Raw genomic sequence first — 14,285 nt, 5'->3', positions numbered from 1 at the left:
GGGATCCCCTCAGCTCAGGTCTTGATTCAGGGTCAGGGGTTCAAGCCCTGCACAGGGATCCACACTGGGTGTGGAGCCTACTTTAAAAAAAAAAAAAAGTTTTCTTAAGAGAACTATGTTCAAAACAAGTTTTACATGAACATAGGTCATTTTTTAAAGAATAAGGTGTTTATAGTGTAACAAGGTGAAATGAAAACACTGTCAAATAATTTCACTTTTGCAAGCAAATGAAAACATCCTTCACAAATTCTTATACTAATCATATACAGCATTCAGAACTTTCATTTTACTAATTCTCTCTTTAGCTGTGTCTAATTTTCTGGTAAACTCTTCTATTGAGTTTTAAATTCTGATCATGATACAGTATTTTAGTTCTAAAATTCCTATTGGATTCTTTTGCAGAACATTTCACAACTATGCAAAATATAATTTCTGCTTCCCTGCCAAAATTTTCAAGCTTGGTTTTTACCTTCTTGAATATAGCAAGCAGATTTATTTTTATAGTTTGTTTGACCCTAGTGTCTGGAAGCCCTGTGGAGCTTTTTCTGTGGTTCCTGTTATTTACGATCAAGCTGCCCCATGGGCCTGATTATCTCAGTGCTGGATTTTGTATTTGAATAATTATTTGTAGGATACTCTGAGGCCTGGGATGATAGTATCTCACTCTAGAAAGGATTTTTTTTTCTTTTGCCAGGTCCTTGTAAACATTAGCAATCTGGGACCTCCTTAATCCTAGATCAGGGCTGGGTATTATCTGGGATACCTGGTGATATGCATTTGGTCATGCAGCAGCTGCATTACTTCTGGGTCACCCTTCCTCCTAATGTGCTGCTCTTTGAAATCAGAGCCAAAACCAAGGGATGGTTTCTCAGGGCTTCCACAAGTGGTAGGCCCTGGATCCTGGCTTTGTCCCTATAGCTCCACAAAGTTGGAACACATGCAGCTCAGCCTCTTAGCTGTCTCTTCAGATCAGCACATAGCCCCTGAGTGAGAGCAACCCTGATGCCAAGCTCACCTCTTGAGCTTTCTGCCCCACCTAGATGTTAGCCCAGTGATTCTCATGACTGTGCTCACTCTTCGCTGCTTTCTATATTTTTTCCAGTATTTTTAGTCATTGCCATTGGGCAAGTTGGTACGAGTTACCTAAACTACCACTATTGGAAGTAGAAGTATCCACCATACTCTTCTTTTAAAAAAAGCAAATATTTATTGTGTGCCTACTATGTATAAGTTACTATTTTAGAGATATCAAGTATTAAAAGATAAATAAACAAGATATTTATGTCCTAAAGGAGCTTAGAATGTCCTAAAGGAGCTTAGAACCTCCTAGGGAAGATACCTTGTGTTCAGTTTATCCACTAGCCAGAGACCAGGATGTCCAGTGATGCTGTAACGAAAACTCAGGGAACACAAGAATGTAGAGCCCTCCTGGAGCATGCAGCCCACTTGATAGAGCCTTGCAAAACAAGCCCACACTCTTTCACATTGCTAAAGATCATTGTAGCTATGTGTTGGTTCTTGTTAGTTCTGAATCTTCCGGGTGCCATTTTCTTTATTGATCCTCACTGTGTGGTTGCCTCAGGGTAGAGTCTGTGTCCCTTACCTTATGCACTTGTTAAAATCAGAATGTTCTTTATTGCTGGCCCTTTCTGGCTTATGTCAGTCATTTCACATACCCAGTGATGGCTTGAGGGATTACTGGAGATGCCCCTGGCCTGCTAAGAGACTCCCTGTCCCATCAGGATCATTTTCCTTTCATTGTCTTTATTGAGATATCATTCATACCATACAGTTTACTCACATTTATAGGGTATAGCTCAGTGCCTTTTAATGTATTCCCAGAGTTGTGATCATCACCACCATCAATGCTACAACAGTTTCCATCACCCCAAAAGGAAATCGTAACGCCTTTATCATAGTTTCCCTAACCCTCCACCCCCAGCCTCCTGCAACGCTCATCTTTCTATCTTCATTGACTTGCCTGTTCAGAACATTGCAGAGAAATGGAATCATACAACATGTGGTCCTGTGTCTGGCTTCTTTTGCTGAGCACAATGTTTTCAAGGTGCTTTGCACTATAGCCGGTGTGAGTGCTTCATTCTTGTTTTATGGTTGAGTAATATTCCATTTATGGAGGGACTGCATTGTGTATATCCATGCAGATGTCCCTGGACATTTCAATTTTTCCACTTTGGGCTATTATGAATAGTGTGTCTATGAACATTTGTGTTCAAGATTGTGTGTGCGTGCAAAATTTTCTTTCTCTTGGGTAGATACTTAGGAGTAGAATTGCTGGGTCATATGGTAACTCTATCTTTAATCCTTTGAAGAAATACTAGATTGTTTTCCAAAGTGGCTGCTCCATTTTCTATTTCCACCAGCACTGAGCTAGGGCTCCCACATCTCCACATGCATGTCAACAGTTGCTATTACCAGTGTTTTTGACTATGGCCATCCTAGTGGGTTTGAAGTAGTCTTTCATGTGGCTTTGATTTGCACTTCCCTGACCATGAATAATGCCATCAATCTTGACCTGCCTGGAACAGGGATATTATCTTTGGTTTTTATGTCTGTTTCTGCTTTAAGCTTCCCTGCATCACCCTCATCCATGCAGATAGAGGCAAACCCACTGAGTTTGTTCTGCAGAAGAAAGATGTTTCCAAACCTTTATCAGCAAGACTGGCAAATGCCTAATTCCATCTTTGTTAGAATTTTCCCTCCCCGAGAGGATTCTCAAGGTGTCCTGGAACACTGAGAGTCTCTCATCTCATCTCATCTCATCTCATCTCATCTCATCTCATCTCATCTCTTCCCTCTCTCTCCCCATTAAACAGGTGCATCTTACCCAATTTATGTGCAGTTTAAAAAATCTTCCTGCCAGAGAGATACGGGATCATTCAAGATTAGCAGAGACCTTGGAAGTCCTCCATTGACGTATCCCTGCTCGGCTTCTGTGAGCAGGGCTTCCTGCAGCCAGCACAGCCTTCCCCACACCATAACAGGTTTTTCCAGTTCTGTGGTGCTTCCTCTCCGCACTCTCCCAGTCCCAGGCATGAATGCAGGGGGGTCTGGCTGGAGCAGACTTCCTCGGAGCTGATTGGCTGCATGTGGACTTGGTGGCTCTGCCCAGGGCTATGCCTGGCAGTGGCACTGGCCCATCACTGATAGGTAGGGATGGCTCTGCTGCTGTCCATTCAGGGAGGGAACGAGAGCAATGCATTCCTCACCCAACAGAATTGCATTCAGTTCCCACAGGATCCATCCTGGGAAACCTCTGGCCAAAACCTTCTCAGTTTATGCCACCAAGTGACAGAAGACTCGTCATCTCTTGCTCACCCATCACCCATTACCCTTATAGTATAGTGTCAAGGAAAGGATGGAATATCACAGCTTTTTTTCTTTTTAATTAATTAATTTATTTATTCAGAGAGAGCGAGAGAGAGGCAGAGACACAGGCAGAGGGAGAAGCAGGCTCCATGCAGGAAGCCCTACACGGGACTCGATCCCAGGTCTCCAGGATCACACCCCGGGCTGCAGGCAGCGCTAAACCGCTGCGCCACTGGGGCTGCCCTATCACAGCTTTTTTATTAGCCTGTGACCTTTAATTAAGCCCCTTTTTACCACTTTTTGTTTGTTTTACAGCCTTCCAACCAGTCAAGAAAGATTACATATTTCTAGAGGTGGGGGAAACGAATCTCGGCTGAATAGTCAAGTAGGATGGAGACAGAAATAAAATATCGGGTTGTTTCTTTGGTCCATGGCAATGCCAACAGTGTTTCTTGCCCATGTGTTTTGAGATGGGCACACAAAGGTGAGTCAAGGGAGGAGATGCCTGTGCTGAAAAGGTCCCACCAGCACAGCAGTGTGCATCTTGGGCAACCTTCCTTCTACTCAGTTTAGACTTCAAGGGTGTGGCCCTTGGGGGTTGCTACTTTGGCCTCATTCTCTGGCAGGATCTAGTGTCCTTTGCAGCCAGTCCATATGGGTTTTCTTTGCTACAATGGTCCCTGCATCCTTATAGAAGCCACATTTTCCTGACCATAAGAGTAGTACCCCCTACCTAAAGACGTAGCCAAGGAAGGGGTAAGGGCATCCACAGAGAGTGGGCAATTTTCATCCACTGTTCATTTTCTCATCCACGCAGCAAATATTTAATGAAATTTTGATAGACATCTGTTCTAGTTCTGAGCGTCTGGGCTGAATTTAGTGGGAAACTCTCATCCCTTTGGAATTACAAATTGAAACACGCACCAGTGGTTAGGCCCTGAGGAGGATGAGTGTTTGGGGGGGAACCATGGGACCTATACCAATCTTGGGGTCAGGAAAACCTCCATGTGCATGGAACAGCTGAGCTGAACTTGGAAAAGTGAGGACGGGTTTTATTTGTTTGCTGTTTAATTTTAAAGTCTATATTCTCTTTATTTTTTAATTTAAAAAATATTTATTTAAATTCAATTTAGTTAACATATGCTATACTATTATTAGTTTTAGAGATAGAATTTAGTGATTCATTGATTGCATATACTCAGTGCTGATCACATCAAGTGCCTTCCTTCATGCCCATCACCCAATTATTCCTTTCCCCACCCACCTGGACGAGGGTTTTGGGGAGAGCGAAGACTAGACGCCAAAGCCCTGGGGAGCACAGTGTCTTCCAGGGACTGATGAGAGTCTGGGTGTCCCAACAAGGAGAAGGCATGTAGCTGGTCAGGAGACAAGGCCAGACCTGCTGAGGCTGACTTCAGCTGGCCCGTAGTAGGGCAGCTGCTCAAGACATTAAGATCTCAATACTTATCTGGCCTCCCTGCCACCCAATTCCCCCACTCCAGGGACTCCTGAACCTCCCTGGAATCCAGCAAGTGAGTATACCTGGCCAAGGGGAAGCCTCTGGAACAGCAGGGTCCCTTCTGGCTGGTCCTGCCTATGTTTTGCCTGCTCCTGCTCCCTTGGGTACAAGTTTGGCTGACCCCAAGTGTCCTGCACTCCTTGGATTGGTCCCAAATCTCTCCGGCAGTGGCAGTGACATCGTGCCTGTTAGCTGAAGCTGCTGCTCTCACCTGGGCTCCTCACCCAGAAGTGGGACCCCATAGGATGCTCTGTGTTCAGCTGCACAAAATGCACAAGAGTGCCCCAAATCCAATCAGTTTCGCTCACCCACTTTCCCTGGGCACCTGTTAGGTCATAGCTCTTTTCCTGACACCTTCAATCTCTCCATCCTTGGGTATTCCCAACTCCTCTGCTTCTCCTGGGCTGAGCTCTCCCTCCTGGACCACATGCTTTCTGGATGAGGGATGGGAGACAGGGCTAGGTCTCAGCCTGGCACTGGGTCCTGGGCTTCCCCAGCTGGCCCACCTGTTCCTGCCAGCCAGGAGGACATGCTGGATACAACCTGGCCCACTGACATCTCTGCACACATCTGCCCACCAGGAGACACAGCCAGAGTGTACCTGAATTGTCACCCAGCTCTCCAGACCCGGCTGCCATTTTCATTGCATTTCCAGGAATGTCTTATTGACCATGGAGCTTCCTAGTCTTTCTTTCACTCAGTAGGTATGTTCTGAATGCCTGCCAAGTGCCAGGAAATCCCCAGGCTCTGCCCTCTGGGTGTAGCGGTGAGTAGGTCAGGCAAGTCCCTGCTCTCAAGGGACTGTTGTAACTAAGGGCAGTAACCAAGTGCACTCATCAGAGGTGAAAGTGTGGCAGTGCTGTGCCCCCACAGGACAGTGAAGGGGGTGGGACTGGACTGGCCAGGAAGGCCGGGTTGGTCTCTTTCAGGAGGCAGCATGGTGGTACAGTCATGCAGCTCATGAAACAGAGAAGGTTGGGACCAGAGTGAATTGGTGAACAGGGGTTTTGGAGGAGGTGAGTGGGGAGATCTGAGTGGAACTTTAGTGTGGAGTTGGGTCTGTCTTGAGAACAGGGTGGGTATCTCAAGCAGAAGACTGATGTCATCTTATTTGTAGGGGGTGGTATTCAGGCGCCAAGAGAAGCAGGGAGGCCAGTTAGCACTGAGGTTCTCTCTGAATCTATGCGGCTCCCCAGGTCTTGGAAGCAGGAACAGCAAAGCAGAGCCCTATGTGGTTGGCCCTGCAAGCCACGGCCACCTCCCCCACTGGCCCTGGGCGCTGGACAATGGCCCAGTAGACGTTTCTTCTGGCTGAGCCCCCGTCCCACTCAGCCCCCTGCTGTGTCCCACTTCCTCCTTTCTCTCTTCCCTCATCCAACCTCTAAGGCCTGAGAACATTCTGCCTTCTTCATGTTCCCCTTGTTCATCCCAGCCCTTCTGGTGGAGGGGGAAGAGGTTTACATCATAGGGCCACGTGGTCCTCAGACCCCTGCTTTCCACAGAGGGGTAGCTGCCTGGGTAGACTCTGTGATTTGTCTCTCCTAGAACACCAGTGTTTGTTTTAAAATCCCTAACAAGACCCTTCCTGGATTAAAATGATCATGATGCAGGTATAATACACTATTAGAAAGCCTGAAGGTCAAAAAAAAAAAAAAAAAAAGAAAGCCTGAAGATCATTTATTCCCTTTATGGCAGGGTTTTCCAGAGTGGCTCTCTGTAAAGAAAGCTGCCCCCAAAGCTTTCAAAAGGGACTTTGATTGATGTTCAAAAAACCACATTGTCCACAAATGTTCATCAAATGTCTCTTGGGTGCTGCATAGCATTCTAGCCCCTGGACTCCAGAGGTGCCCTTGAGAGAGTGAGCTTCAGGCAAATAACAAGTCAATGAGCCATTTTAGCTGGTGATAAAAAGGATAAAATAAGACGATGTAGGGGTGAGGACCTGGGGTGTCTGGGCTCCACAGAAGTGACACTGATAGGGAGGAGGCAGCCTTGGCAATGTCTGGAGGGAGAATGCTCCGCATGGGAGATGCATAGTGCAGAAGCTTTGTGTGGTTGAGGGGCATTAAGGAAGAGGGAGCTTGGAGCGTGATGAACAGCATCCAGTGGGGGCAGGGTGTATCATGAGTCTTGTGGCCAAGGTTTGAGTTGGGATTTTTACTGCGGGCAAAGGGAAGCCACTGGAGGGTTTTTACGCAAGAAGTGGCGTGAACTGATTTACAGTTTGAACATCCCCATTGTGCTATGTAGAAGGTGAGCCTGGGAAGAGAGCTTGATACATGGTGTTGCCATAGGATTTGGATTAAACTGGTTGCCGGTGGATTTCTTTGATCCTTTGTATAAAAGAGAGAATGGGCCTCCCCCCATGTAACAGGGTCTCTGGGCCAGGCCAGGAGGCACACCGGGGGAAAAGGATGCCAGGAACCTGGCTGGAGGGCTGGCCCTGAGTGGGTAGAACCCAGAATCCAAGCCTTTGCCCCTAGGAGGGGAGCACTGAAACCCCAGAGAGGGAAGGATCTATCAGAGTGAGTGTGTTTAGCACCTCTGGCCCTTTCTCGTGTTATCTCAGCAAATCCTGATAAGTGCCTCAGGATGAGAGTATGTATCTGTTATCTATTGCCATGTAACAAATTACCCCCCCACACGCACACACACATGTACTGGCTTAAAACAGCAGACATTTCTCACCGTTTCCCTGGGTCAAGTATTCAGGGGCGGTGTAATCAGGAGGTTCCCCTTCAAGGTTTCCCATGAGGTTGGGGTTGTGGGCAGCTGGAGGATCCATTCCACTATGGCGCCCTCATATGTTTGTTGGATGGAAGCTTCAGTTCTTCACAGGCAGGCCTTTCTTCGTGATGTGGCAGCTAGCTTCTCCAGAGCGGGTGGTCCAAGGGCAAGAGAGGGGCCAGGCAGGAAGCCACAGTGCCTTTTATGACTAGGTCTCTGAAGCTGCACACTGTCACTTCTGTCTTTTTCTATTAGTTACAAGCAAGTCACTAAGCCTGGTCCACACTCAAATGGTGGGGAACTGGGCTCCACCTCCTGAAGCAAAGAACATCAGAGAATTTGTGGACATATTTTGAAATTACCCATCGCAGGTTGCGAGTCTTTAATTGATCGCCCCAAGGCACACTACGAGGAAGTGGCAGGAGTAGGGTTAGAAGCCAGGTCTCCAGTGCCTGCATCTTTTGTCCTGTGCCAGGCTGCTGGGGTAGGAGCTCCCAGCTCAGCCAGCTGCCACACTGCTTGTAGAGTCCACAGGCCTCACCACAGCCCCCGAGAAGACGTGTGTCAGTGAGGACGCTCAGACAGGTTGGTCACAGTGGCTCCTCAGGCCTGTCTGCTCTCTCTGGCCATGGTGGCTGCTCTCCTGCCAGGTCAGTGCCTATATCCTGTTTTATAGGGTCTACTGGCATCATTTTTTTTGTATTTACAGCACACGTATCCCTCCCCCTCCCCCTGCTCTCTGCTACCTCACAGGATCCTCCGGCCTACAGAGCTGCCTGTCACAGGATCAGATCGCTGGGCCTGGCTCCCTGGTCCCTCAGGTGAGTTACCTTCTAGAAGTTCCTTGGCTTCTGCAGCCAGCTTCTGGTGGGGCTAGACCCCTTGGCTCAAACCTATGCTTCTGGAAATGAGTCTAACCGTGGGCCCATCCTATGCCCAAGTCTAGGGTTTCCCTACTGGGGAACCAAGACAGTACAGCAGGGGTGAGGGGATGTGTGCCCAGGGTCCCCCCCTCCCCCGGGGCTGCAGACAGTGTGGCAGTGTGCTGCTGGGTCAGGGCTGGTGCAAGGCTTGGGGGGTTGGGCAACCCACCGGCTGGATCTCAGGGTGCTGAACAGAGTGGGGCTAGAAAGAGGGGACCAGGGACCTCCTGGCCTTGCCCTCCAGCCCATCACCAGGAGGTGTTTATGGAGGCTTCCAAGAGCCAAGGGGACTGCGGTGATGGTATGTGATAGAACTTGTTCGATCACTCCCAGCTATGCAATTAGGGGCAGATCCACGCTCTCGCTGCAGCGCACAGTCCGGGAACAAATGCCCTGACTTCCAGGTCAGCTGGGCCTGGCCTGGAATATGTTTCTGAGCTTTGGGCGATAAGAGTAGCACTTACTTCCCACAACTGTTGAGAGGATTAAACAAGATAGCATGTGGAAGATGCTTGCCTCATGGTGAGTGCTGGTCTCATAGTAAGTGCTCTGTGGGCACCAGTTGTCTGAGTTCACTGTCACCATTCAGAGGGGCGGCCCCATTTCATCTATGTGGGGTCACGCCAGCAGCCTTCCCTCCATCTGTGCTGCGGCCAGTCGAAGGATTGTGTGAGCCCCTCACTGCTGACTCTCCTTCAACTGGCTTCCCGGTCTGCAGGCTGCTGATCAGACTCCTGAGCAGGTCTCAGGGCCAAGGGCTGGCGCGGGAGCATGACAAGAGCCCCCATGGCTCAGGACAGGGAGCGGCCCACCTGTGCCCTGGGATGGTGTGTGCCCTCCAAGGAGCATCTCACTGTCTGAGCACATAAAGTTTACTGTTGCCCGTGGAAGACTGTGTACGCCATGGTTGAGCTGTGGGCTAATCTAGAGTACTAGGAGAGGTAGAGGAGAGACAAAGGCACCCCTAGTTTGTGGCTGCACATGTGCCAGGACACATGGAGGTGGGAGAGACAAGTGGCATGAGGACCAGAAGGACTTAAAGGGAAGAAGAGGCCACCAGGTAGCAGAAGAGTGTGCCCAGAGGCGCAGAAGTCCTGGATCCTTGTCCAGGCTCCACCTCCTACGGGGAAGTCAAACCCCTAGAGAGCATCTAATTCCTCTGCGCGAGAACTAGTGATGGAGCTTTGCTCTCTGATCCCTGCGCCAGCCAGCACATCCCCTGCTCCTCGGCTCTCTGCCGCTAAGCATTTTCTACTTACCTCAAAGATGGGCTATGCATCTGTGCATGAACACACACAACCACGTGTACGGCATGTTAAGGGCTTCTGTGTGTCATGAGTCTTGTGCACCAAGCACGATCACGATCCTTAGAATCCGGGGTAGACAGGACTCGGTGGCCTGAGCAGGCGGTAGCCTTAGGCAAGTTGTTACACTCCATGTGCCTCAGAGTGAGGAAAACCGTGAACCTGCAGTGAGATGATGATCAAGGCATCCCTCGTGAGTTCCTGGCTCGACCTGGGCACCCTGCAGCCACCCAGGACATGAAGACTCCCATGGAGTTCTCCTGTGTAGCCAGTGGCCCTCAGGGAGGGGAAGAATTCGTGAGCGGAGCCCTCAGTGAGGGCCCAGCACTGAGCTAATTGCTCCCATGACTGCCATTCGGTGATGCTCCTGTGATGCTTCCCACATTCCAGCAGTAGAAACAGGGCTCTGGGCACCCCATGTGCCCAAAGTCACCCTGCTAGTGGGTGGCAAAGCCTGCAGAGGAGCCACCCAGCCCTGCCTGCATCCAAAACCCAGCTTGCCCTGACTCCATCTCTGTCATCTCACTGGGCCCCATGACACCCCGGGAGGGGATGGCAAGCATGGCCTCACCTAACAGGCCTGGAGCTGCAAGTTCCGGGCTGAACTCAAGACTCCTCACATGGTTTCTCCAAGCCCCTGAACCCACAGTGTCATGGGGAGCACCTCCCATCCTTACATCTTCAGAAACTGGGTTTTCTGGGAGCCACCTATTAGCAGAGCACCCCCCACCCTGCACACAGCTCACACTTCACTCTCAACAACCATCCTCTGTTCCCTCTGAAGGGGTTTGCCCTCCTCGGGTGCTGCCCTCCCATGACTGTGGTCCTGGGACACATCCCTGGCTTCCCCAGAAGGAACGAGGTCTGGAGGCCTCTGGCATCACCTCCCATCCCAGATCCATGTTTCCCTCCAAAGCACCTTGGGCTCCCTGGACAAGAGCAGAAGGGCCAGAATCCAAATGAGGACTTGCCCAAATGAGACCCCAGTCTAGGAAATCACAGCACAGATTGACCAGAAAACATCCAAGGGACATGGCTAACAATGTCCTTAAGCAGCACATTCCCCAGGAAAAGTGATTGGATTTACCAGTGGAACCTGGTGTCTCCCAGCTGGAAATCGCAGGGTCACATTAGCGGGCAACATCGCTCAGACTGGCTTGGACCCCACCAAAGCCTTTTGAGCTTTCATTCTAACAGCTCCACTAAAAAATGATTATTCTTCCTTTCTTCTAAAGGAGAAGTTTCAAAAGATGTCCAAATTGTCCCGTCTGCTCCCTTTCCTCTGACCACTAGTGACCTCCCCTGGCTCACCTGTGCTGGAGGGGTGTGACAGGTGGGAAATGTCTCCCCTGGAGGCTGGAACACATGCATCAGAGACCCTTGCCCTCTTGGGAGCTCACGGTTTCTCCTGCTGTTGCCATGGAAATGGAAGCCATACTGATGCAGTGGGTTCGATTGTGGCCTCCCAAATATACATCCACTTGGAATCTAAGAATGTGACTGGATTTGGAGTGAGGTTCTCCGCAGACATCATTAAAATAAGAATCTCAAGATGAGGTCCTTCTGGATTATCCAAATGGGCCCTAAATCCAATGACAAGGGTCCTTGTAAGAGAGGGTGGGGGAGATGAGACATGCAGGGAGGGGCCACGTGAAGATGTGAGGACCGAGGCCGGGATTGGGGTGACCTGGCCACAGACCAAGGGACGCCAGGAGCCACCGGGAGCTAGAGGAGGTGAGGAAGGATCCTCCCCTTGAGCCTCTGGAGGGAGCAGGGCCCTGCAGTTCCTATTTCAGCCTTCTGGACTCCAGATTGAGAGAATAAATTTCTGTTGTTTTAAGCCGCCCGGCTTGCGGTCATTTGCCAGGCAGTTACCGGAAAGTCACTCACGTGCTGTTGTCAAGTCTGGGCTGCTAGGAAGCAGACTCGGAGACAAGGTGAGTGTGCAGGAGGCTTGTTGGGGTGCTCCTGTGCAGGCCTGGGAGAGTCGGGGTCTTGGAGGCAGGCATCCAGGAAGGCTGGCCTCCTCAGTCAGGGCAATCCCCGGAGCATTCCCAGCAGCTGGGAAGCCAGGTCTTCACTCCTGAAGGGGTGAGTGGGGGAGACTCATCGAGATGTCCCTGCAGCCCTCACCACTCTGAGGCCAACCATGGGCAGGGGGCTCCCTCACTACAAGGGAAGAGGGCTGTGTCACCCTGATCCAAGTATGACGTGGATCTCGGTATCCACCTTGAGCCCGTCTCACCCATGGGGGGCAGGCCTGCCTGTCAGCATGAGGCTCAGGGGTCACCTGCGTGGGGTCGGGAGGCAGAGGCCTGAGTCTCACTGGCTCATAGTCACAGGAACTTACGAGGGGCCACCTCACAAATTCCTGATCTCTAACCCGATCCATCCCCATGGTTGACCATGGAAATGCTTGGTGACCTGGCAACAACATCGCTCACAGCATACGTTGGCCACAGATGCCTGATGGCGTGTTACGCAGCAAGGATTACGCACGGCACCTGGGGTTGAATCAGGAGAATCTTGCTGCACGAGTTTGCTCACAGCTGGACTCCCCACAATGTTCCATCTCCTGGGCTTTTGCTGGCTCCACGGGCCCTGCTGGGGTCCCAGTGGTGGCCGAACAGAGCTCGGCCCCACCCAGCATCTTCAGTCAACCCGCTGCAGGCCTCGCCACACGGTAGGAGTCTCCTTAACGCCGCTGATGTTCAGTTACATTTTAATCCTTGACTGACGATGGTTTCTTTGGTCATGGAGTTTTTCTCATGACTATTAAAACACTTCATTTTCTAAAATTATGCAAGTGACACACGACTGTGTTTGTTGCTAGTCTTTCTTCCGACCCCTCTATTTTTTTTGACCCAGATGCAGAGGATTAAGTGACTCACGCTCCTCAGTGCATGGCTGCTTCTCAGCTTTGGTCTGTGCAAGGTCACTCTTTGTGTAAAGACATCGCTGGCATGCAGCCTGCGCGCAGAGAGCAGAGCTGCCCACCTCGGAAACTCGGCTTTCCATTTTCCACATGGCAGGAACCCACTTGTAGGCGGCAGCCAAGATGGTGACACTGGCCCAGCAGACAGCAGACCGCAGACACTGAGGTCCTGGGGTGGAGGCCAAACTGGGAAGCCCGGTGCTAGGAACCTGACATTCCCAGGCCACCTGTCCTATCCACAGCCTCTGTCTTGACTGGGTCTCGGGCTCCAGTTGCTCTCACCTGTAGAAGTGGCAGGAAGCCAGTAGACAGCATGCTGAGCCTGACCTTCAGGGTCTCTGTCTGCAGAAAAAAAACCCAGATCTGTTGAACAAGAGTAGGTCTCCACTTACGTTGTATGGAGTCTCTCATGCCAGTAAGGAATGGGCTGGCAGAGACACGCAGCCTCCAGAAGCTGTGTTCTCCCCAAAACCCAACTCAGATGTTTCCACGACAGACCCCACAACCAGGGGTCTGAGAGAGCAAAGACTGTGGCCGATCCTCGCACAGAGCAGAACAGGGGTGTCAGGGCCAGACCGTGTGGCCGGGGCCGGGGCTTGCTCTACGGTCAGGGCGAGGGCCCCTTGCTATCCTGGATGTCAGAATGTGTGTGCCCTGCCCGGTGACCGCTCTTTCCCAACCTCCCCTTGCCAGCTGAGGGTTATTTGGGATGGTTTTACCGATATCCTGCTAGGATGCCCTATTCCTCCGTGTGCTGGAGCTGGTCAAATTCTTCACTCAGCCAGAGGTAGCCCAGACCATGAGGACCTCCCCCCCAGATCTAACGGACAGGTCAGCGCATCTCCCTGAGCTTACAGTCTTAGAGAGGGATACTGTGACGGGGAAAATATTGAGTTGTCTCTCCCCTGGGGGAGAGAGTAAACGCATTCTATGAATATAGGCAAATGCATCTTTGCAGGAAAGAGGGAGAATAAGGGCAGAGGGCATGTGTGGCTGTCGGGCATCCGGGAGGGGGTACACAGAACTGTGTTCTGGACTTAAACCTTCTTGCTCCTCTGGCTGCTGTTGCCTGATTTCTGTCTCCCATTCTCAGTGCAGGTGAGGCTGAGTAAATGGGGGTGAAACCCACCCAGACATCTCACCTCCTGACAGGAGTGCTGAGTTCAGGAAGGGCATGAAGCCCATCGGACTCAAGCTTTTGCTGGGACTTCTAGGAAGGAGCCTCCTGCCACCACTGTCCTGCAGCCGCCTGAGACCGGCGACCAAAGGGGCCCAGGCTGAGGGGCAGAGAGAAGCCAAGTTTTGATTGTGTGATTTGAAATCTTGAAGCCTGGGGTGTCTGAAGCCAGTTCTACCTGTGGACTCAGACCTGGCTACGTCCCCTGTGGGGCCTCTTGTTCCAAACGCAGGAGCAAAGTACCATGAGAAGTATTATAAAAGAAAGGTGTGTTTTTTTTCTCTCTTCTGTGGCCTCTGTCAACTTCTCGTGGCATTTTTAAACGTGCTGTTTAATGTCATTCTAAGCCAAGAGAAATTAAAATTTTAAATTA

General features: G+C 50.7%; 1 protein-coding gene and 1 long non-coding RNA gene across 3 annotated transcripts; one reads left to right on the top strand and one right to left on the bottom strand.

Moving 5' to 3' along the window:
* Positions 1–6,525: 6,525 nt before the first annotated feature.
* LOC144318102 (uncharacterized) lies at positions 6,526–11,218 on the bottom strand. Its single transcript, XR_013383949.1, has 4 exons — positions 11,112–11,218; positions 9,756–9,962; positions 7,535–8,238; positions 6,526–6,744 (listed from the first exon to the last, which is right to left on the bottom strand). It is a non-coding gene; the product is annotated as an uncharacterized LOC144318102 (long non-coding RNA).
* On the top strand, positions 6,554–12,533 carry LOC144318101 (uncharacterized). 2 transcript variants are annotated; one of them, XR_013383948.1, is made up of 4 exons: positions 6,554–8,223; positions 8,327–8,394; positions 11,642–11,737; positions 12,247–12,533. XR_013383948.1 is itself a non-coding variant. In XM_077904926.1 (4 exons), exons 1-4 carry the CDS (start codon positions 8,202–8,204, stop codon positions 12,485–12,487), a joined length of 411 nt encoding a protein of 136 aa, XP_077761052.1. In that variant the 5' UTR covers positions 6,554–8,201; the 3' UTR covers positions 12,488–12,533. The 2 variants fall into 2 exon arrangements, 1 of the variants encoding a protein (XP_077761052.1); XM_077904926.1 differs by having other exon boundaries at positions 12,263–12,533.
* The last annotated feature ends 1,752 nt before the right edge of the window (positions 12,534–14,285 follow it).

This window comes from Canis aureus, chromosome 8, assembly GCF_053574225.1.
Source record: "Canis aureus isolate CA01 chromosome 8, VMU_Caureus_v.1.0, whole genome shotgun sequence".
Taxonomy (NCBI): Eukaryota; Metazoa; Chordata; class Mammalia; order Carnivora; family Canidae; genus Canis; species Canis aureus.
The sequence above is the reverse complement of the archived record's forward strand: the minus strand, read 5'-3'. Positions and strand labels throughout refer to the sequence as shown.